The 22,829-nt window shown below is 38.1% G+C and overlaps 1 protein-coding gene across 1 annotated transcript in view; it reads right to left on the reverse strand.

Annotated features, from left to right (window-relative positions):
- Positions 1-277: 277 nt before the first annotated feature.
- LOC107709916 (transmembrane protein 132E) overlaps positions 278-22,829 on the reverse strand; it is a 73,249-nt gene continuing 50,697 nt past the window's right edge. The window contains exons 5-8 of the mRNA XM_016514583.1: positions 15,961-16,166; positions 11,053-11,290; positions 7,886-8,080; positions 278-3,984 (exon numbers count right to left, since the gene is read on the reverse strand). Of these exons, the coding sequence (XP_016370069.1) occupies positions 2,917-3,984; positions 7,886-8,080; positions 11,053-11,290; positions 15,961-16,166 (1,707 nt within the window). The 3' untranslated portion in view covers positions 278-2,916. The remainder of the gene's footprint in view (positions 3,985-7,885; positions 8,081-11,052; positions 11,291-15,960; positions 16,167-22,829) is intronic.

Consider the following 22,829-nt stretch of genomic DNA (forward strand, 5'->3'; position numbering starts at 1 on the left):
TGCTGTGTGCCTTGTGCACTGATGTTACTGAGTATAAAATAAAATAGCAGTTTTGAAAAGGAACTTTTTTTTAATTACCCCCCCATTTCCATTTATTTTGTCTGTTGATTATTGTTAACAAACAGCAATAGTCTTTATAAATTAATGTTTAAATTAACAAAATGTATAAATTAGCAGCTGTCTAGACAGCTCAGTAGGCTCATTAGACAACTATTGTTTGGACAGAGCATTAAAATACAAAGTACACTGTCAAATAAAAAACACAACACCAAGTTTATGCATTGTATTTTCTTTAGTACTTACATATAAGGAGGGAAATACAACAGTTGCTTTGTAGGGAGGATACAGGATGTTGTAACAGTGCTCTGTACATTAAGGGTGTGGCAGCACATGGCTGACAGTACCGTGCTTCAGCAGAACAGAGAGTACAGCTCAAATCTACACCACAACACAGCATGTGGTCAAGGCAAATGCCTAGTAGCAGCTCCTCTTGAAAAAGAAAAACATGTAAGTGCAGATATTGCAACCGCTGTTTCATTTACATACATAGTTGAAAGTAGAAAACAATATGAAACCAAAAATGTCCTGATGGTGATATTACACTTAGGAAAATAATTTTAGAAAACGGAAAAGTGTATGAGCTGCTACCAGAGACTTGCTAGTAGTCATATAGAGTCTTATGTACCCCATCAGAAGACCTTAATAACACATTGGAAATGGTTCATTTTGATCATCAAGGTACAGTTGAAAAGTTTACATTCAGTTCTGAGCCTCCATAAAGTTAAAATGTGGGTTAAACTACACCTTTGACCAACACTCCAACTGTTTAGCAAAACCTAATACCTTGACGTGTTACATCATCAATTAACATTTCATCACACGATGGTTTACTCATCCGAATCCTTTGAGAAAGAGGTGAAGGGGCTACAAATCATAGGAGAAAGGTGGAGAGGTGTCAGTAATAAGTTCTCTATGACTTTTATCTGGAGTGAAAAGGACCCCTGATTGAATTAGGGGTGAGTTAAAAAAATAAAAAATAAAAATAATGTTATAATAATAATAGAATAAACATTTTATAATAGGTGTTCCTTCCTTGTTACAGGAAAATGACTAATACGACTATTAAAACAAAGTCATGCATAAATCCTGCATGTTACAAGTGGGGAAATAAACATTTAATACAGTGTGTGAATTTGGGTGTCCTGAAGAAACTGGGGGGAATGTAACCCTGAAACTAACCTGTGATAGGTCAGCAGATATCAGATATCATCTTCCAGACCCGTTACCAGCTTACCCCTTTCTAAACTACTAAATGTTTAAAGTTTCGGGCTTGATCTACTGTGCTACCGCATTTTGTGGTGTTTTCTTTAACAAAGCTCTAGCGAGCTTCAAAGTTAAAAAGAAATAAACAAATCTCAAAACCTGCAGTTTACATTGTGGCAGATGTTACAACTACTGTAGTTTTGAGATATTTCTTGGTATATTAACGAATGTAACCATGGTGCTATAGCAATATCCGGGGCAGATACTTAAACACAATAATCAACCCCTCCAGTGTGTTTGCATAGCATTTTATCCTTACCAGAGATCTTAACTCTATTACCGCCTGGATGGGAATTCATGGTGAGATCAGTAAAGACACAGAAAAAGAGAAAGAGAAAAGAGAACCTCACTGAAATTCAAGTATCTGCCTGCCGAGTCCCTATATGGCATCTGCCTCCCCTATTCCTCAGGCTAACTGAGTAATCAAGAGTTAAGCTTCTGAAGTCGTTATGTACTGAACATGGTATGTACACAGAAGGGAGGGTCTGGCACATGCATGTAATGCATGGTAACATGATATGTCTTCTATTATCATTTATGTATGATTAGATAATTCTCACAATACAAACATATACAAAGTAAAATAAAAAAAAATAATGCTAATTGTGCCTGCAAGTCTCCATTCATGCAGAGGAATGTTGGAGAAGATATCTAACTCCACAATGTACAAGCTCCTGCCTTTCCTGTGCCGACACACATTTAATTGAGATACAGACATCTGTAGAGTTGCTCCTGCTTTGGCCCTTACCAATGTGAGCAAATGTGGTGTCAGCACAGAACGCGGTTGTGACTATTGAGATCCGTTTAATAAGGCATTAGACTTAACCAAGACAAGAAGCAGGTGGCATCCAGATTGAGAATGAGTATGAAATACCAAAGACAGACGAAGAACTAATGCAGCAACCAAGGCATGTGTTGAACCAAGATAACGTGGAAAAGGGGCAAGGGGATTAAAACCATTCAACATTTCCAACACTGACAAAGAATCCATGGCACGTTCTCACGAACATCCCTGACAGTTTCTGTGGCTAAGTGTCAGGTTTATCAACAATGGCGTGAAAATGATCCATCTCAAACACAAATCTGGGACAAAAGTAGAATCTGCACTTCAAAGGCCTCTTTGTTGGAGAAGAATCTGTTGAATTAAAATAAAGAGAAGAAGAAGAAGAATGGACACAGTGCCAAGACTCCAGGCATTCCTCTGAGAAAGATCCTATCCACAGTAGGGTAACCCACACTTGATTGAGTACTTCAGGAATCCATTTTGATATCAGTATACACTGTTCACAACTGAAATTCTATGTTTCCTTTAAAGATTGTACACTCACCCTTCTACTGAGCAGCTATCATACACATCACTACAGCCATTTTTGCTAGAATCCCTCAAGACTCGTCTTTGGCTTCCCTGGCAGCGTCATGAATATTTTTTAGTTTGTACAAGTGTCAATGTGTAAGGGAAACAGCACTGTGCAGAAAACCCCAACAAAAGTGGACACTAGGCCTTGGTTGTTTTTCTTGTGAAAGGTACCTCCTCTAGAGTGAAAATTAAGAAAGAAAATAGAAAGGAACGTCTTTAGAAAGCACATAGCCCGATCAGGCTATTTCCTTTATCCTGCGCATGTAGTCGTGCAGTTCCCCTGGGTCCTGAAAGCCCATGTCTTGGCATACCCACTGAATGTCCTCTTCGTTGGCAATGGGGATGGAGTTGTAGGGTAAATCCTCCGTCGGAAGGGTAAAGGTGGTAAACTTGACACGTTTGCGTTTGGAGGTCGGTGAGCTGGCGTCTTCTCCGTGGTCTTTGGTGGAACCTCCGGAGCTGCCATCTCCTCGGCTGTGAACTTGGCTTTGTACGCTTGTCTGGGAGCTGCCGCTGCTGGCGTGGTCCCCATGACAACAAGTCTGTACCCCCTCCAAGGTGTTGCTGGGGCTTTCCACCGTCTGAGGCGAGAGATCACTCTGGGTGCGCAGGGGTTCCCCGTTACCCAAGAACACCCAGTGGTGGGAATGGTCCATGTTGGCTTGGCCTTCAGGAGGGATGCGCTTATGGCGATACTTCAACACAAATACAATACAGTTTATAAGAAAGACCAGAATGGCAAGACAAAACACCCCAAGAAGAGCATACATGCCGATCTCCAGGTCAGTCATGCTACGGGGACTGTGCACAAACTCGTCGTCCTCCTCGTCTTCTTCGGTTGGTTCCTCCGTATTGCTTATTGTAGGAAAGTTGGTGTAATCAATGGGCACACTTGCGGGCTGCTCGTTAGATGGCTCATACCCTCCACCACCTACGTTGGAATCGATAGCGGGCCTTCTGTTGGCAGGCATTTGAGTGTCTATTTCAGTTTCTGTATCCACTTCCTCCTCAGAGACTTCATCCGGTCCAAAGCGGACTTTGACGAACAAAGGAGACGAAGCAATGACACTCTTGCGTTTAGTCTTCTGGCAGGTTTCGCAGATGGTCATCTCCACATGCACTACCTCTCCTGTGCCCTCACCTTCGGCCACGATGACTGGCCACCGTTGCTGGGGTTGTTGAGCCACCGTAACCACCTTATCGTCTGCTGTGGTGGCATTGAGGTTGTAGTCTTTAGGGTCGTACATACTCAGGGGGGCGGCGGTATTGTCGCTGTAGTAAACCCAGATGGACAAACTGGCCTCCTACAAACACAAAATGAAAGAAATTGTGAGCATGAACTCAACCCTTACACACCCTATAACAGTTAATTTTTTTAAATCTGTCTTCAAATTCTTTGGTGCCTGTGATGTTGGCAAGAAATGGCATTATATATGCCGGTTTATAGGCTCATTTTAAGTCTGAGTGACTATCGGGCACCTCCAAAAGTTAGTTTTGAACTGGTTCATCCCAGTATATAGCATCCAGTATCTGTATATAATGTTGGAAATAATTTTCATTCTTGCACAGACTGACCGTTTCGTTTCATAAGGCCTCAATATATCATCAGAAACCAGAGGTAATAATTTTGCATATGCTTTTTTGATTCTCAAGTAGCCAACTTGCTTTTTATGAATCACCAAGGACCGGTTTCAGCAAAAAAAAAAAAACTTTACTGTTTAAATATTCTTTACTTTTCTACTGAAGAAAAAAAGTCACCTACATCTTGGATGGCTAAATGTTAAGTAAATTAACAACACATTTTCAATTTTGGGTAAAATATCCCTTTAATTTTACACTTTCTTTACCAAAAAATGAGTACATAAGTAGCACTTACTGGTGCAAAAGGATATTGTGTAGCCCCTAAAGTCGTAGCTGGGTGCTGTTGATGGATGTCGTATGGCTGCAGTGGTGTATATATAGTACATTCAAACAAAACTACAATTTTGAATTTTATGATGTTGTGCGCTGTCCACTTGCGTCAGGTGTGCTACGCTAACGCTAGCTCGGATGCTGCATTAAGGGGATTCTTAATGCAACATCAGAGCTAGCATTAGCATAGCAGACTTTTTCAAATGCTAAAATGTTGAACAACTTTCTCTTCACCACAAAGAGATTATCAATACTGAAGTGTTGCCATCTTCATCTCCTGACATTCAAAACTCTCTTAAATATTCATTATCCCGTGTTTACTGGTCCATACAAGACAACTGTCTTGAGCAAGCAACATGTAGCTGACATCAGAAGGGCTTGCATGCTTTTGACCATTAGAAACACAGGCTGGGGGGAAGTGGAACTGGCACAATGCTTTTGTTCTTGTCACCTCATAGCAAGTCTAAGCTTGCCATCCTGCTTTGCTCTCTGCAAAAGGAACAGCACAACACCTTACTTCTGTTGGCAGGCAGACAAAATGAAACCACTCTGCCAGAGTGCTTTTAGTCAGAAATTAAGTGTTGCTTTGCTTTTATATTCAGAAAAGAAGTATTTATCTGTCTCCAGTCAGCAATGGCCTGTTGTGAATCTGTAAAAAAAAAACTCTTCTGTCACGTCACTAACTTCAAGGTTGTTCTGACATTCGGGCTCAGGCTCTGTCAACGCTGCTTGTCAAGATGAAGAGAGTCTTTGATATGCATGATCTGAATAATACATTGCAGACGACATGTTGTCCTCGTGGACCTTTCGAGATCACTCTAGCCACTAAATAAAATGGTATCAATCACGAATGGCCTTTGATTCTTGAAGCATCAGTCTTTGGGAGATGGCACTATAACTTTTACATCGATGTCATTAGATTTCTAACTGTTAAAAGTGTTTGAGATCTATCTTGAAGGTAGTTTTGGATGTACTGTACATAAACTACAGAAGTGAAATGTTCAAGCATCCAAGAAACTTGGAACTTTGAAACAGAATAATCGCTAACACCAGCATACAACAAAATCAATTATTTAAGGCTGCCAGTGAAACAAAGGAAAGGGGCATCTAAAATGTAAAAGAAAGAGCAAGAAAATCAGTAACACTTAAGAAGCTTCAATTTGTTAACATTAGTTAATGTAATCATGAACTAACAATACTTTGACAGCATTTATTATTATAGGTGAATGTTCATTTTTGCAGATTCTGATTAAATTACATTAGTTTGAATAAATTAACATTCTTTAATGTATTGTCAACAAACTTGAATTAATAGCTAATGGTATATTTATTAATTACCTCCGTGAAAAAAACCTGCTAATTTTTTAATCTAGGTTAATTTCAATTTACACCTGGCATTAAAAATGTATATATAGAAATAATAATGAATTTTCGATTAATTATTAAATTATATTAATACATTTTAACAAAGACTAACACATTCTGTTGTTGCTCTTCAATGTTCATGACACCTATTGCATTAATACCAACAATTTGAACATTATTGTAAAGTGTAAAGTGAAATGATCACAAAGTTACTGTTATTTTGTGACTGCATAGGTGAAGTAGGTAAGTGCACTGAAGGATTGAAATGATGGAGAGGCAGCAGTGGAGGAGGAGGAGGGTCATCAGTGATGTTTATAGCATATACTGATGTTTATAGTCTCCACAAGCACTTAGGCTGATACATTACGCTAATTAAAACCAAAAGTGGAGAAGCAGAGAGCGGGCAGAACTGCTGGATTTTAATGCGTGAATTGAAGGCAGGCACCCTCGTCTGATGTTGGTCATAGGCTAAGTACAGAGCAGGAAAAAAGACCCCGAGCTCTCACGGCAGGGCTACGTGACCTGCCCAAGACATTGTATAAATTACCACGGCAGCATACGAGTTCCTCGCTGGAAAATATGAGCGAATGTGCTCCAATTAATGCTTTGAAAAGATTATACAGCAAACACACGAAGCTCCCCTGATGGCAGAGAACAGAAGTGGTGGTGTCTTCTTATTAAGCAAGATGCCTGCTCATTTGGTGTGCTGATATTAAAGGAGATTTGAATATGTCCGAATGCCAAACAAGCCTTTATTAAAGCAGTGAGGGCCGGCTGGAAGACTGAACTGAGGCTAATTTGCCAATGGTGTGTAACCTTCATGAAGACTCGAATCATCAATATGAGGCTAAGTTCAGCCAGAGTTAACTCTTCGGGAGCAGAATGATCCTGAGCAACAAGGAGGAATTTCACATAAATGTCACTTGCATAATTAGTGGAAGGGGCCAAAGGTTAGAGCTTTTCTCTGGACTCAGCTGCAGAGGCTATGATGATGAATGATACTGTCATATTTAGACAATTATGTGAAGATACAAGTTTGTATGTTGTGTAGCCTATAAATGAACTTAGCTTCTTCAATGTGTTTCTTGAGCCAAAACAAGTGTGATCATTTCTAGGCTTTCAAATCAGAATATGCGACTTGACATTGAAGACCTTCAGTGGGTCTTCATTCATAATGATGATACCATGAAAATTCAGCTAAAAAAAAAAAACTTTGCATGGTTTATAGATGTTTAATACAAGTTTTTGAGACTAGAGACTGGTCTCTAGACCAGTGTTATTTTAGTATCATTGATATACTTTTATAATTTTTGTTAATATTTTAAATTAATTTTATTTTCAAAGTTTTTGTTTTCACTGTACTTTTAGTTAAAGTTTTAGTAATTTTGTTTTCTTATTTCTTTGTACTTTTTTAATGTCTGTATAGTATTTATTAATATAGTATTTTATTATACATAGTATTTAGTACTCAGTTAGTATTTAGTATGGTATTTAGTTATTTTAATCCTTCAACAAACAAACAAACAAACAAACAAAAAGAAATGTTATCTTGGCAACTATCTGAATTAAAAGAAGTCTTAAGTTTTTATTTTATTTTATTATTTATTTTATTTCAGTTAACGTTTATTTTATTTCAAGTAACAATTTTTATTATAATTTTTAGTATTAGTTTTCATTTTAGATAACGATAATACATCTGCCTTGGACCAGAAACAAACCTAATGCACTGTAATAAGTTCTAAAAATTGGCTTGAGCACCTTACAGAGAGTCTTCAGTCTGGTTAAACACTCATTCATAACTTAAGACTGTCATAAAACAGTTTTGATTGAAGAATATACCAGAGGATTTAACAAAATACCATCAAGAAAGCATGATGAAATGTCATTTATTGTAGAAGATATGAAAAACAATGAAGCAATCAACTATACCTGCTTAAGAATGGAGAGAGTCTGCAGACCAGTTGCCTTGGCAACCATAGTATGGCTGTTGCCAGGGCTTGGTTGAAGATTAAGTGCCAGTCCCGAGATGGCATGAACACGTAACTCCACTATAGACACTTTCTCGTCTACCACAGAGAACTGTGTTTCACCCAGTACCGCCTCCACTGCCAGTGGGGATTCAACCTGAAAGCAACAAAACATGATGCATTTTTACAGTATGAAAGACATTTTAAATGGAAGAAAATATGGGGAGGAGTGAAGATACAATGCCTGTCAAACAGAATAGTTTAGTGGATAATCCCACATATTCAAGATTCAGCCCACTGAGTAAAGGAAGAATGGAAAAATACACCTTTTCTCCAGAGGACGGCCAGCACTCGTCTCCACATAAATCTTCCATCTGACAGTTCAAACCCATTATGTCACATTTTCTTCACCTCCCACCACCGTTAAAGGTCACCAGGGACTTACCAAGTGAAAAGTCAAGTGGGGAGGCACGACCAGGAGGGTCAGAGATTCTAATTTTTCCCCCCTGTGTGTCTTTGCTGAACCATGAGACCCTGGCAATCCCAAGAGCCACAAAGCGCCAAGTTAGATAAAACCTGCCGCAATATAGCGATGGTTTTTCACTTTTCATAATTTGGGAAGATTAACTTGAACTCGCATTTTGCACGACAAGAACAAGTCAGACCATGGGGAGTGTTTTTTGCCTCAAGAAAGACACAATCAGAAGGAGAAGTACATAGAACTTGGATGAATTTTAAAACAGACTGAACCATTGCCAGTAGCCGACTCTTCAGTCTCTCCATGACAAACAGAAGTTTAAAGAATTATGACAAGTAAAGAACACTAAAAGATGTTGACAGAAACTGAAGTTGTTCTTGCTTTGTCACCATCCGTAAATGTCAAAATGGTATTTGTGAACTGAGTTCATTATCTTTTCTTTTCAATTACAGCTATTCCAAACAAAGAACAATTATATTACCTTCATATACTTGGCTTAATCACAGCAGAGCTGGTTACACTTAACCACATAGGAGGGAGCGAAGCTAATTTTTCATGATCAATTTAGCCTAATAAAGTCCATAATGACTTTTAATGGCGTTCAAAAATGTCCAAGCTCTGCAGCATACATTTTCATCCAAGCTACTATTACTTCCCACTTCAAAATTACCCATCTCCAGCTAAAAGCCCTCAACGCTGATGTAGTTTTATGTACTAGCCGTGCTGATGATTATACTTCGTCTGTGAAGTGGCCATTCTCAGCCATCTTTTGGCATAAAAATCCGATCCAGCCATTTTTCAGTTTTCTCTCACTGAAGCACACAGTGCTCTCCTGGCGTGTGGTGGGCGCCAGGGAGCTGAACCCAGGCTTTTCCTGATCCAGCCTAGACTTGCGATCTATATGTCCCAGATGCACATTGTTTGTGTCCCAATGCACTAATGTTTTGGAGCAGGCTGTTACAGTTCATTGACCATCCAGTCCTATACAATCCCATCTCCTTTCCTCCGGTTGGAAAGGGGATGTAGACCGGGGGGAAAACCAGATGAATGTATAATTGAACTGAACTGTTCTGTTCCTGCATTTTTTATTTCCTGCGTTCAAGGCAAGCTTCAAAGATACTGCACATTTGAAACAGAGAAAAAGAATGACAGAAAGAAAAAGGGGAACTAAAAACAAATTCTTGCCAGAATGGCTTGTTTGTTTGGTATCCAGGCGGTTGCAATTAGATTTATTATACTTGCTGATATACCAGCTTTTGATATTTGCGTTATAACCAGAACTTTGGATGCTTGAATAGAGTGTGTTCAAAGGCTAAAAAGGGTCTGCCTATTCCCCAAAAACCTAATTACTATACTTGGTAGACCTGGCAAGCCAATTAAGTTGTAGGAAACACATAAATTCAGGCCTGCAAGGTTAGCATTGTACTCTTAATGCTTTTCTAGATGGATTCACAAGACCATTACTGCTCAGTCGATTCCAAGAACAGGTCAACAATATTTTCTGCTGTTCATAAGATCCTCAAAACAATGTGTCACGAGAGACCTTCAAAGCTTAAAGGTTGTGCGTCTTTGTGCTTAGGTCATAGTGACAGGTGGAGGATGAGTGCAATGGCAGATGAAGATCAAAGACCCACCAAATAAGCTAAAAAAGCCCTGGTGTGAGTTATAAACAAAATTGTTCAAACTTTCCTTTCCCTTTTTTTTGTAAGGGTGAAATGATGCTCTGTGCTCAGTTTTGTTTATTTTCAGCTCACATTCAGCAAAAATGTTCCAATTCTACATGTGCCATTAATTATTAATGACCTTTGCAGTTTTCCCTAGTTTCATTAGCAAACTTTTTATTTTATGCTCAAATTTGTTTATGGAGAAAAACAGACACTTTCGGAAGCCAAACAAACAGACAACACTGTGAAGAGGTGTGATCAAGTTCTCAAGAACAATCAAATCTCCCTCTGTTTGGACACAATGAACTGATTGTGTGCTACTTCAATGGAGAGAAAACTTCACTTTCAAGAATGATTCCCCCAATTTAACACCATTGAAGTTTTATACCACACAGATAATTCTCTTCCCAAACATCCCAGTTTCTGAATTGCCTACTGGGACTAAATATGCATATGAATAGCTTTCTAAACGGGCATTAAAAGATAAAGACAGCAGCAGAGCTAACTTAGATAAATTCAGTTGTGAGAACTTTTAATAGAAGCCCTTATTGATTTGATCTATTTTAGCTACATTTATATTCTTAGCATTCTGTCTGTTTGAAAACAATTAGCTAATTATGATGACACCGGATTAAAAGCAACTGTTGTCACAAAATAAAAGAGAAAATAAAATAATAAAACAAAATAAGCCCCCTTCTAGTGTCTAAAACATAACATCAGAGAAGTCAGTGAAAGTAAAGTTTGTACTTGAATACATGAGACAGTAAATGGGATTAAATAAATGTGCCTAAGACACTTTGCATTATGTTTTGACAGGTATAAAACCATGATTAAGGACCAATGTCCAGTAATATTGGATGAAGAGAATGCAATACAGCAGAATTAAATAGTTGGTTATATAGTTGCATTGTTATATGGTATTGATATTGATATATTGATATATGGTATTGATATATGTTGGCATTGAAGCTCGTTGGCCACTAGCACCGTCCTGTCCACCAACTCAGCCACCCTGGCGTCCACCACCTTCAGAGAGTCTTGCACCAGCTCTGTCACATCCACTTGCCAGTCAGGACCCAGCATAGTGATCATCTGGTTTGTGCCTTCAGTAGAGGTTGTGTGGAACTGGGTCAGAACCTTAACCTGGGCTCTCTGGTACTGCAGCGTACATCCCCGACTCACTTTACGGTCGTCATCATCATCATCATCGCTGTCTCTGGCCGTTCTGGGGAGATGAGCGAGAGGTCAATATGATTTACTATAAATTAGAAACTCACACTAGAATTTATGTTCCACTAACTTCCATTCATAAGAATGATAATATGGAAGAGCTGGTACACCTGCATGTGCAAAGAATTTTTGTCTTTTACTTTTTTTTTTGCATTCAAGTTTGGTGAACTTTGAACTGCAATTTACATAGTAAAATGGAGCTAGACTAATAGAGGATCTGAACATCACAAATTTACCTTTTAGGAAATACACACAGGAAACTTATGGTGGTTTCAAATAGGCTAATCCTTTATGAAACCATCATTTTTTTAAAATAAAAATGTATAATAGAGAATGCAAAGTTTAGTTTAGAGGACAACCTGTATAGACTTTAATGCAGCAAAAAAAAAAAAAAAACGAGTAGATTTTAACATTGTAGCTATAAAGGAGAGGATGAGATGAGCAAAAATGGTCAGTCTTCAATCCCATTCGTTGCTGCAGCATCCTGAAATATCATAGTAATTCAAACTGCCCTCTTTAATTAGCCAAAACAAAAAACAAAACAAAACAAAACAAAAAAGCACAACACAACACACAAAAAAACACAGAACAAACAAAATAAATAAATCAAAACATGACACACTGAAACAAAAACAACCACACACACACAAAGTTTCTAAGCAAGCTATAAATGAACTTTTTTGTTTATTTTTAATTGAGTATTGGTGTACATTGGTGTACATAGATCTATAGCCAGGGGTGCACAATAGTATTATCACACTTTATTATTTTGTTTAATTTATCCAAAAAAAAAATAAAGTGCAATAATATTATTATCACTATTATTATTTTTTATAGATTGCGCGGTGTAAATAAGTTCAGACCGCTCATTTGCGTACCAACATGGTTGACAGCTGTTAATGCACAATAACCATTTTAGATTGACAAACCGTAATACTATATAAGATTTCTATTCGAACTGAAAGCATAAATCTCCGCTGACGTTTTCAAAGCACAAAGCAAAACTGTGACATTTCATTCGTTCTTTGCTGACGCTCTTCACTCTGCAGCGCTAAACACGGCACTATAAAATAATTGTATTTATATTTAATACTCCCTTTTTATTTTAAAACACAATAGAATTATCACACTTTATTATTTTGTTTAATTTATCCAAAAAAAAAATAAAGTGCAATAATATTATTATCACTATTATTATTTTTTATAGTTATATTTAATGGGTCACACTATGTGTAGTGTGAGGACCAAACCAAATCTCCAGGTGCTCTTTTGAGATCCAGGATAAAAAAATTATGTGCACCCCTGTCTATAGCAACAGCTATTCATCCAGCAATGTTCAAATAATGCACAAGTGCATATATAAGTCATATATTCAGTCACACTGCACAGATCAGCGAACTTTCTGTTTGGTGGATGAGGCCATAATGTGTACTGTCCCGGTTTCCAAGATTGCAATTGCGTTTTACACAGTTTTTTTGGCATCTTTGTGACATTACCTAATTAATTTTCATTTTACAAGTGCAATAGGTGTTAAAATAATTGTCAGTGCGTGCAAATAAACAACACTCCATTTTTTGGTGAATTCCCCCACAAAGTTTGTTAGAACTACCAGCATCAAAAGGTGCATCATCTGGAGACCTGTTTAAGGAAATATTTTGCATCAGTGACTCTTGCATGGATCATACATACCATCACATTCAATATATCTAATTTGCTCCCTCAGCAGTTTGACACCATGTGAAGTAAGCGAGAGGAAGCAGGATAAGGGCTGACTGGATCTTGAAAGCTGAATGCCACTTCAACCATTCCACACACATAACTAATTAATCAGATAACTGGAGATGTAGAGACAGCTGTCTGCCTGTGACTGACAAGGCATGTCCTGCCCATCGATTAGCCTAAATTGAGCTGAATGTAAAGCATTGTGTTATCATGTAAGGAGACACACTGCTACTTCTCAGCAACAACAACAACAAAAAAAAAGACAGGCACACAAACGCAGAAGTAGAAGACTTATGATAGTAGAAAGCAATTGCTGATCAGCACTTTGCTCTCTTCTGAGTTAAAGGCTCCTGTTGCCATGAGGTGAAAAACAAGAGGCTCTTGCATCAGCTGAAGAGTGCTGAACCTGGCAGACAGAAGCTCTCTGTGTTCTTGAGGACAGTTGTACTCTCTTTTCTCCTCATACAGGTTAATATGAGTTTCAGAGCAGAAGAACACACCTCATGAGTGGAGCTTTGCTTGAACTCATTAGGATGTCATGAGATCTGGAGATTTCATGCACGGGAACCCAGTCATCCAATACAAATCTGTGTCCAGTTTTGCAGTCACATCATCGTTTCACCAGTTTAGTGAGCTACATCGATCAATCTGTGTGGAAGGCCAATGCGAGAAACCTGCCCACTGACACGACTCACCTTTGGGCAGTGCAGTGGAATGAAATGGACAGAGCAGAGGAGGGAAGAAAGGAAGAGAGAAAGGAAATAAGAATAAGCTATTTTTCAAACAGGCAGTGGATTCTGTGGTCTATTCGCATCTGGTTAGTTGTTTGATCATAATCAAATGTATGAAAATATGATCAGTTTTCAAAAAAAAGAAAAAAAAAGAAACACACATACACACACACACACCATTTGGGATGTAACATATGTAATGTCATACTTTAAATGCTCACATGTGAAATTCACAATGAATAAGTGAATAAATTAGTGGTTTTACTCACAGAATATGCATAAATGTGTAAACAGTTCAGAAATGCCTTTGATGCTTGTGTTGCCTCATGCAGTTTCCCACCTTGAATGGTGGTTGAGATTTTGAAGCCCAAAAAAAGTGCATCCATCCATCATAAAAAGTACTCCACATGGCTCTGGGGGGTTAATAAAGGCCTTCTGAATCGAAGTGATGCGTTTGTGTAAGAAAAATATCCATATTTAAACCTTTACAAACCTTAATCTCTAGCTTCCTCTAGCTGTCGTATGCACGTTCACGACAGAGTGGTGTATATACCTAGGATGACTTGAGGGTGAGTGTGTATACTGTATATAGGACACAATATCAGTTTCATGTCAACCTTAATTTTATTAGGGTCTCTTAAAAACAAATCATTTTGCAGGTGAAAAACAGACTACTATTATATTCCGTTATTAGTGTCATCCACACAAATTTATAAGCTTGTAGTGATTACACACATTATTTCCTTACATTTTTTTTCTAAAGTTATTCTATTTAAAAAGGAACTGAAAGAAATCATGAGATTAATCAGGATCAGCTGGTACTGTACCCTGGTTGGTTCTTATGCAACGTAGCTCAGCACTGTGACAAGATGTCAGGATGAATATGAGCAGAGACAAAATGTTCAGTTTTGTCATCTTCTCTTTCCTTACATAGTGACAGCTACTGTCTTATGTCTTTTGGTGCTGTGCTGACTCTTAAGCCATTACTAAAGTAACCAGATAAATTCAGCAGATTTGATTTCCTCACTTGCAAAATGCCAGTGCAGACACTGGGATAAAGATTGGAACTGGAAAACAAATCAGATTTTGAACTGATCACACTGAGATTGTACGTGTGAACAAAGCCTTGGAGATCTTGGGTTCTGGGAGGAAGCTAAATCAAAGGCACTCAAATTGAGGTCAAATGCAAATGTAATGACACACTTGTGTTGTGTGTGTGTTGTCCGTATGAAACAGGAAAAAACACTGAAAGTATAACAGCACTGAGGGACTTTGCATACAATGGCGTGATAACAGTGAACTTTAATGCAAAATTCTATATTTAATTAAGTGAGCTAAATGCATCCTAGCAGCTACACACACACACACACACACACACACACAAATGTACAGTTAATGAGAATAAATGATTCATACCATGATATATTCCATTTTTTTCAGTTTCCTACATAGTTTTATATACGCACATAAATTCTATATTAATGCATACTATCAAGATAATTATTTTTATTTGTCCTGATATTTTTAAATGTTCCAATGTTGCTTAGGAACCAACGTGCCAAAGATAAATCTCTACAGCAGAATTTCTAAAGGTTGACTTTTTTTCTACTGTTGCATACATGCGTCACACTGCCAGCCACATGAAGGCTAGATGTAGATTGACGATTTGCTCCCAAATTGGATTAGCATAACCGAATCAGATCATATTTCCATTTTAATGGCCCATTTGAATGAATTTAATTAGAGATTTACATAAAAAAGAAAGACCTCTGTAAGGGAGCAATAATGATACTAGTGAGTTACCAGAATATTTTCCATCATGATAAATTCTGGAGAGGTTCCTCATGAAAAATGCCTGTGCTGATATTCTGCCGTGCATGGTGTGACAACACCGCTGCTTCAATTTGTCAAAATCACAGTAAATGGGCTGTATGAAGAATAACATTCTGGTCTCATGTGGCATCAGCTCTACAGCCGCATTGTAACTAACACAGCCCTTAGTGACCCAGCTTTAAAGCTTTTAACAACTCCACTAATTAAACTATAACACCGTTTTATCACCCTCATAACACCGATAAGTATTAAGAAGGCTGAAATAAGCAACAAAATAAAAGAAAACATGCATTAGAAGCGCTACCAGGGAAATCAATATGCATAAAAAGCAGTCAGAATGCAAGTATTATTGTACACTCAGATCATCGACATGTCTTACCTGCGGTCGGGTAAGATGGGCACCCTCCAGCCCTTGATGAAGCTCAGTTTCTTGTCTGAGAGCTCCACTTTAAGGGGTAGTTTGGGCACCCAGACTGTGAGCTCAAGAGGGGCACTCAGGTGCTCATAGCTGAAAATCACCCGAGCGTTCATGGAGCCACGCGTCTCTTTTCCATTCACAAACACATAGTCACAGTTTATGGACACCTGTTGAGGAAAGCAAAGAGAGATTTGATTGCTTTCACTGCATTCTCTGGAGAGGCTGCACAATACAAAAGCTCTTCACGGGCAACTGCAAGTGAATGTCGGTTTGAAGTGGGGCTGTAAATTAAACTTTTTCTTTGAATAAATCAAAATTAACCACATATATCAATATTTGCCAAGAAAAGCCCCCCAAATTGATGCTGGCTCCACAACAGACTGCTACCTAATAGTCTACACAGCATTGCATCACCAAAATGTGGACTCATATGGAGAGTGAAAGGGCTTAGGGCATTTTTTCAGCATCTCACACAATGAGCAACACACTTTTAAGATGCTGTGTTATAAATGTGTTTTGAGACCACTGCATTGCGCTACGTTCAGCTGTTTTTAAACCAAGAACACATCCTATGTGAACGGCTCCACAATCATTTTATAAATGTGGTTTGCAATGCCAAGTAGCCTGTAGCACTGCACGGGTTGGGAGTTAAAAGCAATATTTTTTTTACCACATGCATCACATTATTTTTTATATAATAATTGTACTAAATTAACACATTCAATTGAAAGGCGTAGTTTATTTTTTCTTTCAAATCAATTAGCCCTAGAAAGGGTTAAAGTGTCATTCTGATTTACTCTCAAAAGCATCAAGTAAAATATACCAATAATGCATTCAAAAGTATTTTTAATAGCAAAAGAGGTATTTTAACTTAAAACATGTTTCCTAAAATAACACCCCAACACACATACATTTTTAAACCTTCATGTTTTTTTCCTGCTATTCCTTCCAGTCTGCCAACACATTTCACACAGTCTTTAATAATAAATTATTTACTGTAATAGATAGTCAAAGCTTTGCTTTGGGGTACCAACTATGATTTATCCCGGGGTCTTAGGCAGCTGACACTGTAGAACGTAATCTCCCTCAAATGGAGGTCGGGAGCTGCAGTCTATCCAAGACTAGAGATTCACCATAGTGGGGATATCAGAGTAATAAAATATGTATGCTTGCTAGACAGCTACCCCTCTTATCCATACCATCAATATGGAGAATTGATCAGAGGAGATGGCCCACTCTCCCCAGTAGCCTTTAGGAGAATATGCGGGAAAACTCTGCTTGCCCACTTCATTTCTTTTTTAAAAGGACTGCTATTCAGTGGGAAAAAACTATGAATCATACTACTGAAAAACTGACATATGATGAAAGTGCAGAGAGGATAACAGCAGTGAGGGGGAGGTACAGAGTGCGCTTTTCATGTTCAAATGAAACATTTCCTTGGCCTAAATCTAGATGTGAAGAATCAGGTAATCTTGTTAGTAAGGTTTTGATAGTTGAGAAATGTCTTTTATTGAGATTAATTTAAGATTAGATTAAAATTTTTCTTAATTTTATTATGATTATTTTAATGCTAAAATGCTTTCTCCTATCTTAATATGTAGTACAAATATCAGTACTGCATAATAGGTGAGCCAGGAAACACTTACGAGTAACTGATTGGTTCTTCCAAGCCAGCAGCACAGCCAATCAATCTCTCTTTCCTATCTACACAACCTTATTCCCATCCCAACCTGGTCCAGCTCAGTACTGCATGCCAAGATAATTTTTTTAGCCCTCCACCTCCCCAGCACCACCTGTCTAGATCTACCATGAGGTTCTCCCTACTTTACCTTCAGCAGCAACAGCATAGCAGATCTAGTCCGCCAAGATCAATCCTACTATTCTTATCAATAAATTGCTGTTAAATCTATATTGAGAGTTGCCATTATTGAACTATAAGTAAATTACTATGTGGCAGTATCAATATATTGCTCTGTTTGCATCCCAACCAGTCAGTCACCGCAATGTTGGCTCAACCAGTGGTGTAAGTTCAGGTGGTACTATGTGTTTGTTCAACCACTGGCAGACAGGGGGAGTGTTTGAGAAACCTGTTTGAAACAGTCATTATTTTTGCAATGCATAAATTGCTAAATGCAAAAATGGCATTGCTAGAGGAAATTGCACCTTTAAATTTCAGTTTGCTCATCACACAAAACCTTTAATGAAGATTGTGGTGCATGTCTTCAGAAGCTTTGTATAGCACACACAAGTCATATTGACCACTTTTATGGGGCTTTTTGTCCTTTTCTTGAGTTTTAAAGTATGCATAACTGTTCATTTTTATTGTATGGAACTGAGCAGCTCCTCCAAAATATGTCCTTTTGTGTTCCACATCAGAGAGAATAAACAATGAATGACATGAGGGTGAGACATTACAGAATTTTCATTTTGGTTAAACTATTCCTTTAATAGTAATATCAATACTAGTAATCCCAATTAAACTCACTATTGTTGCTATCAATAGGTGCAGGTGGCACACAACAAAAGCAGCAGTGTTAAGCATGTCCTGTCTGGTTCTCAGTGCACTCTACAGTCTCGTAAATGTGTTCCTGCTGTGCCACTTCTGTTGATGTGAGCTCAGTCTTGACCCACTTGCACCTGGGGCTTCTAATAAACTTGGATGGATAATTTTAAGTCAAAAGCAGTTAAGGACTGTGGGTGTCACTAGCCAGCAGGGGCCAGCTGAAAGTACTTTTTACGTGCCAGCCGGCAGTCAGAGTTCCACGGAGTCACTAATCTGCCCTGGCACCTTGCGTGGTTCCAGAGAAGTGGCAGGGGCGAGGTCAGGATAGTGCCGCCCATTGAGATGCCTCCAGTTCTACACACCCGCCAGCTGTGTTTAATCCAAAAAGCACCCCCTGTAACCCTCCACCATCCAGACTGCCGTCACACAGTTAGGCAGATGCACTTTTATCTGTGTTGATGGTATCATGTGAAGGCCGGCTATACATGGTTAAAGACGAACATACTGCCTACAGCTTGAAGCACAAACTGATGATTTAATTTAATATGACAGCTAGCTTCACAAACACAAACAGAATGTTTTCACACTTAAAATACTGGTCTAAATGGCGGAGTTCCAGTCCTGAATGCTTATTGACAAATACAGCATTCCAACTCTGCTAAATGTAGGCAATAATGTACAAGAGGCCAAGCAATATTATAGTCACAGGGAAAGGTTTAATTTAAAAATTAAATTAGGGATGCACAATATATTGGCACCATATCAGTCAGTATTACAGATTTAGTAGTATTGACTGATATTGGATTTTTTTTAAAATACAGTATGCTTATTTCTCTTAGTGTTATTTGTTTTCATGTATTTTTTTTTGCTGTTAAAGCTCACCTTAAGTTAATCTTAGAAAAATAGTAATAATTTTATAACACTGTTAATTATTGTATTTGTTGAAATGATTGACTTATTTTTTTAGTAATAATTTATGCAAACAAAATGGTAATCAGTTTTTAATACTGTCAAATTATCGGTTATCATATGTAAAATAAATGATTTTTTAAATTTACGTAATTAAATTTTTTTTTGATTTGATTTAATTTTATTTATTTATTTGTTTAAATTAATTATCAGCTTACTGTATCTGTATTGACCAGAATTTTAAAACTGGTGCATTCCGAAGTAAAATGTTATTTTAACATCAAAGATTACATCAAAGCAATTACTATGTATATTTCATAGCACTGCTAGAATTCTGTATTGACCAATCAGTATCCAGGACCGGAACTATCCATTTCATAATATTTATGGTTTACAATAAACCTTGGATAGGAGAAAGCATTTTAACATTTAAAAAATATACTCACATCATCACATCAAAGGCAGAAGATTTGCTTTTACTATACAGTACATTTTATGTATTATTCAGGCATTGACTGCACTTGACTGTACCGGAATCAAAGTATGTGACTCGTCTAACTAAGGCTTCTACTTTCTATATGTGGTTATTCATGTATAAATGTGTTTGCTGTGTTGGAAATGTGTGCAGTGAGGATTCTGGCTAAGCAGTGGAATGGAATGGGAACTGTAGTGTGTTCTCAGATGGCCAGTGTGTATCAGAGCCTTGAGAATAGAGATCAGCTGGGACAGACTGTTTACAGCTTCCTGCTCCCAAACACAAAGCCCCACAGGGTCTCATCATTCAACACTCACATATAATACACAAAATAATGTAGATGTTCATTACACACACAAACAAACACACACAAATAACTATTCCATCCAAATGTGTGCAAAAATTTCTCGCTTGTCATATGAGTGTTTTATTACCAGCCTCTATATAGAACCTGCGGCAAACATGATAATAAAAGCCATTTCCATGCGTGTAGCATATAATGTCACTCTCACAGCCATGCATGTACCCATCTGTTCTGGCGTCCCTATCCAGAAGTAAAAGCTTCGGCTCTAGGCGAATAAGCCATGTTACAATAGATACTCGTGACTACCTTTTGAATGAGATAAGCAAAAAAGATGTTACTGGCTCCTGTAACCTTTGCCTTCTGTATGACGCTTTTTCGCCACTGCACAGAGCATTTTATTGAACTGTCAGGACTCATGTTGTCTCAGCTTGAAGGGCTCATCTCGAATTAGCTTCCAAAGTTCAATGGCCCAGGCGGCCAAGCAAACCCACTCAATAACACCAGAGCTAATGCCTAGAGCATTAGTATTGAGTGGGTTTGCTTACACGATAGTGTTAACGAATGCAAAAGTGATATAAAAACGCATTCGCTGATGCAACTGTGCTATTTTAACTTCCTTATAGGTGGGTTAGATTCACGGGATTCGCACTGGAGCTCTTCACCTCACAAGTGCAATGCTGTATCGCGTGAGCTATCAGACAAACCGACTGCGTTAGAAAACCCATACATATGAAGATGTATATGTGACGCTAACATTCAAAAGTATCAGTTTTCAAATACCACTCAATAACACCAGAGCTAATGCTCAGCCCAGGCACTGCGGCACACACAGCTATTCTGAATCTTAAAACAGATCAACAACGAATGCCCTCACGGCCCATCTCGGATGACTTATGGATCTCAATCTTGCCGGACAGATGACACTCTGAGGCATATTATTATTTCTCTACATTTTGGATACAGTTTATAGTCGAATTGGATTTCTACTTTTAGATTTTGTCGTGCCATGGAACAGATGGCGAAGATTGTTGAAATGATTGTTTTCTTCAGCAAAGGATGCATTTTCGGGCCTGTATAAGCCCTCAGGTGGAACCAACTGTCCCCTTGTGCAAATACAGAGAAATAAATTCATTAATCGACTCAAATACACAAGCTTAGTGGTTGAATTGACCTATCGGTAAGCCCCGCCCCACTTAGTTACTGTTGCTCACTCGGACAAACAAACGAGTTGCTCACTGTCTTACAATGACAGCTGTCATTGAAAACTTTCTTCCGAGGTGTTTCTGATAAATTTGGGACACAGATGGATCTTCAAGTGGGACTTAAATATGCCATGGAGGGATATTAAAATAAATATGTAAAAATACAGATCACAATGCAAACGGGAGAATTATGTTATGGTCGTCACGATCGCAATTACAACATCCCGGATCAACACCGTTCATATACCGCAGATTAAATTAATTTACTTTTAACCAGATTAATATGGAGGCACTCTAATATAAACCTTCGTTTATGTTTTTGACTTTCACTGCACAGTACATGATGTGAGAACAGTTTGCTATTTAGGTTTGTACGTTAACATGGACTCACTAACTTTAACGCTAACATTAGCTAGTTTTAGCCAGAGATACATTGCTGAAGCACAAGATGACATTAACGTTCTGCTTGAGCAGATGAAAAGTGTAACTTAATGAGAGTATGACAACCAGAAAATGAATGTTTTCGTTTTCATTGTGATTGGGGTTGAATGCTTAGAGACATTTTGCTCTGTTTTGGTTGGATTTAGGAAATGGAATAAAATAAATTACATTGCCTATCCTCTCAGGATAACTGGAATTAGTGTTACAAGTACCCCAGGCACATCGTTTTTCCATTTTTGTAGCATAAACACCATTAAACCGATGCGAGCTTCGGATCTCCCAATGTTTCTCTATGGCGCTGAAACCTAAACATGTCCGAGTTCCGCTCCCCGTGCAACTGATACTCGACTGCCATTGGCTCATCTGCATTCGAGGGGAGGGGCTTACCGATAGGTCAATTGAGATGGAACCTCATCTATGAAACAAGCATTTAAAGCAGTGGTTCTCAGACTTGTTGATCTGAAGGCCCCACATTGTCCAACACAATTTTCAAATATGTAAGATATTTTCAATGTTTTTTTTTTTTAATAATCATAAACTGGGAAACAAATAAAAGCAATAGTTAAGGGGGTATATTTTATTTTAAGAAAATGACTGATCCTTTCGCTAGATAAGACCCTTATTCCTTGGCTGGGAGCCCATAGAAGCTGCATTGAAACTGCAATTTGGACCCATTGGCCACCACTGAAGTCCATTATATGGAGAAAAATCCTGGAATGTTTTCCTCAAAAACCTTACTTTCTTTGCGACTGAAGACTGAAAGACATGGGTGAGTAAATTATCAGGGCATTTTTATTCTGGAAGTACACTACTCCTTTAAGATGCTGTCTTAGAAGTTAGCTTCCTAGTTAGTGAGTGAACGGCAAAGTAGCATGTTTTGAAACGGGCTTAACTGATCTTAACTGGTTTAAATTGGTCATCAAAAATATTGTATTAGAAATACCCCCTACACCAAACCCAACCCTAAACTTACACGATAGTGTTAATAGTGTTAAC

This window comes from Sinocyclocheilus rhinocerous, unplaced genomic scaffold, assembly GCF_001515625.1.
Source record: "Sinocyclocheilus rhinocerous isolate Xijiao unplaced genomic scaffold, SAMN03320098_v1.1 scaffold1981, whole genome shotgun sequence".
In the NCBI taxonomy this organism is placed as follows: Eukaryota; Metazoa; Chordata; class Actinopteri; order Cypriniformes; family Cyprinidae; genus Sinocyclocheilus; species Sinocyclocheilus rhinocerous.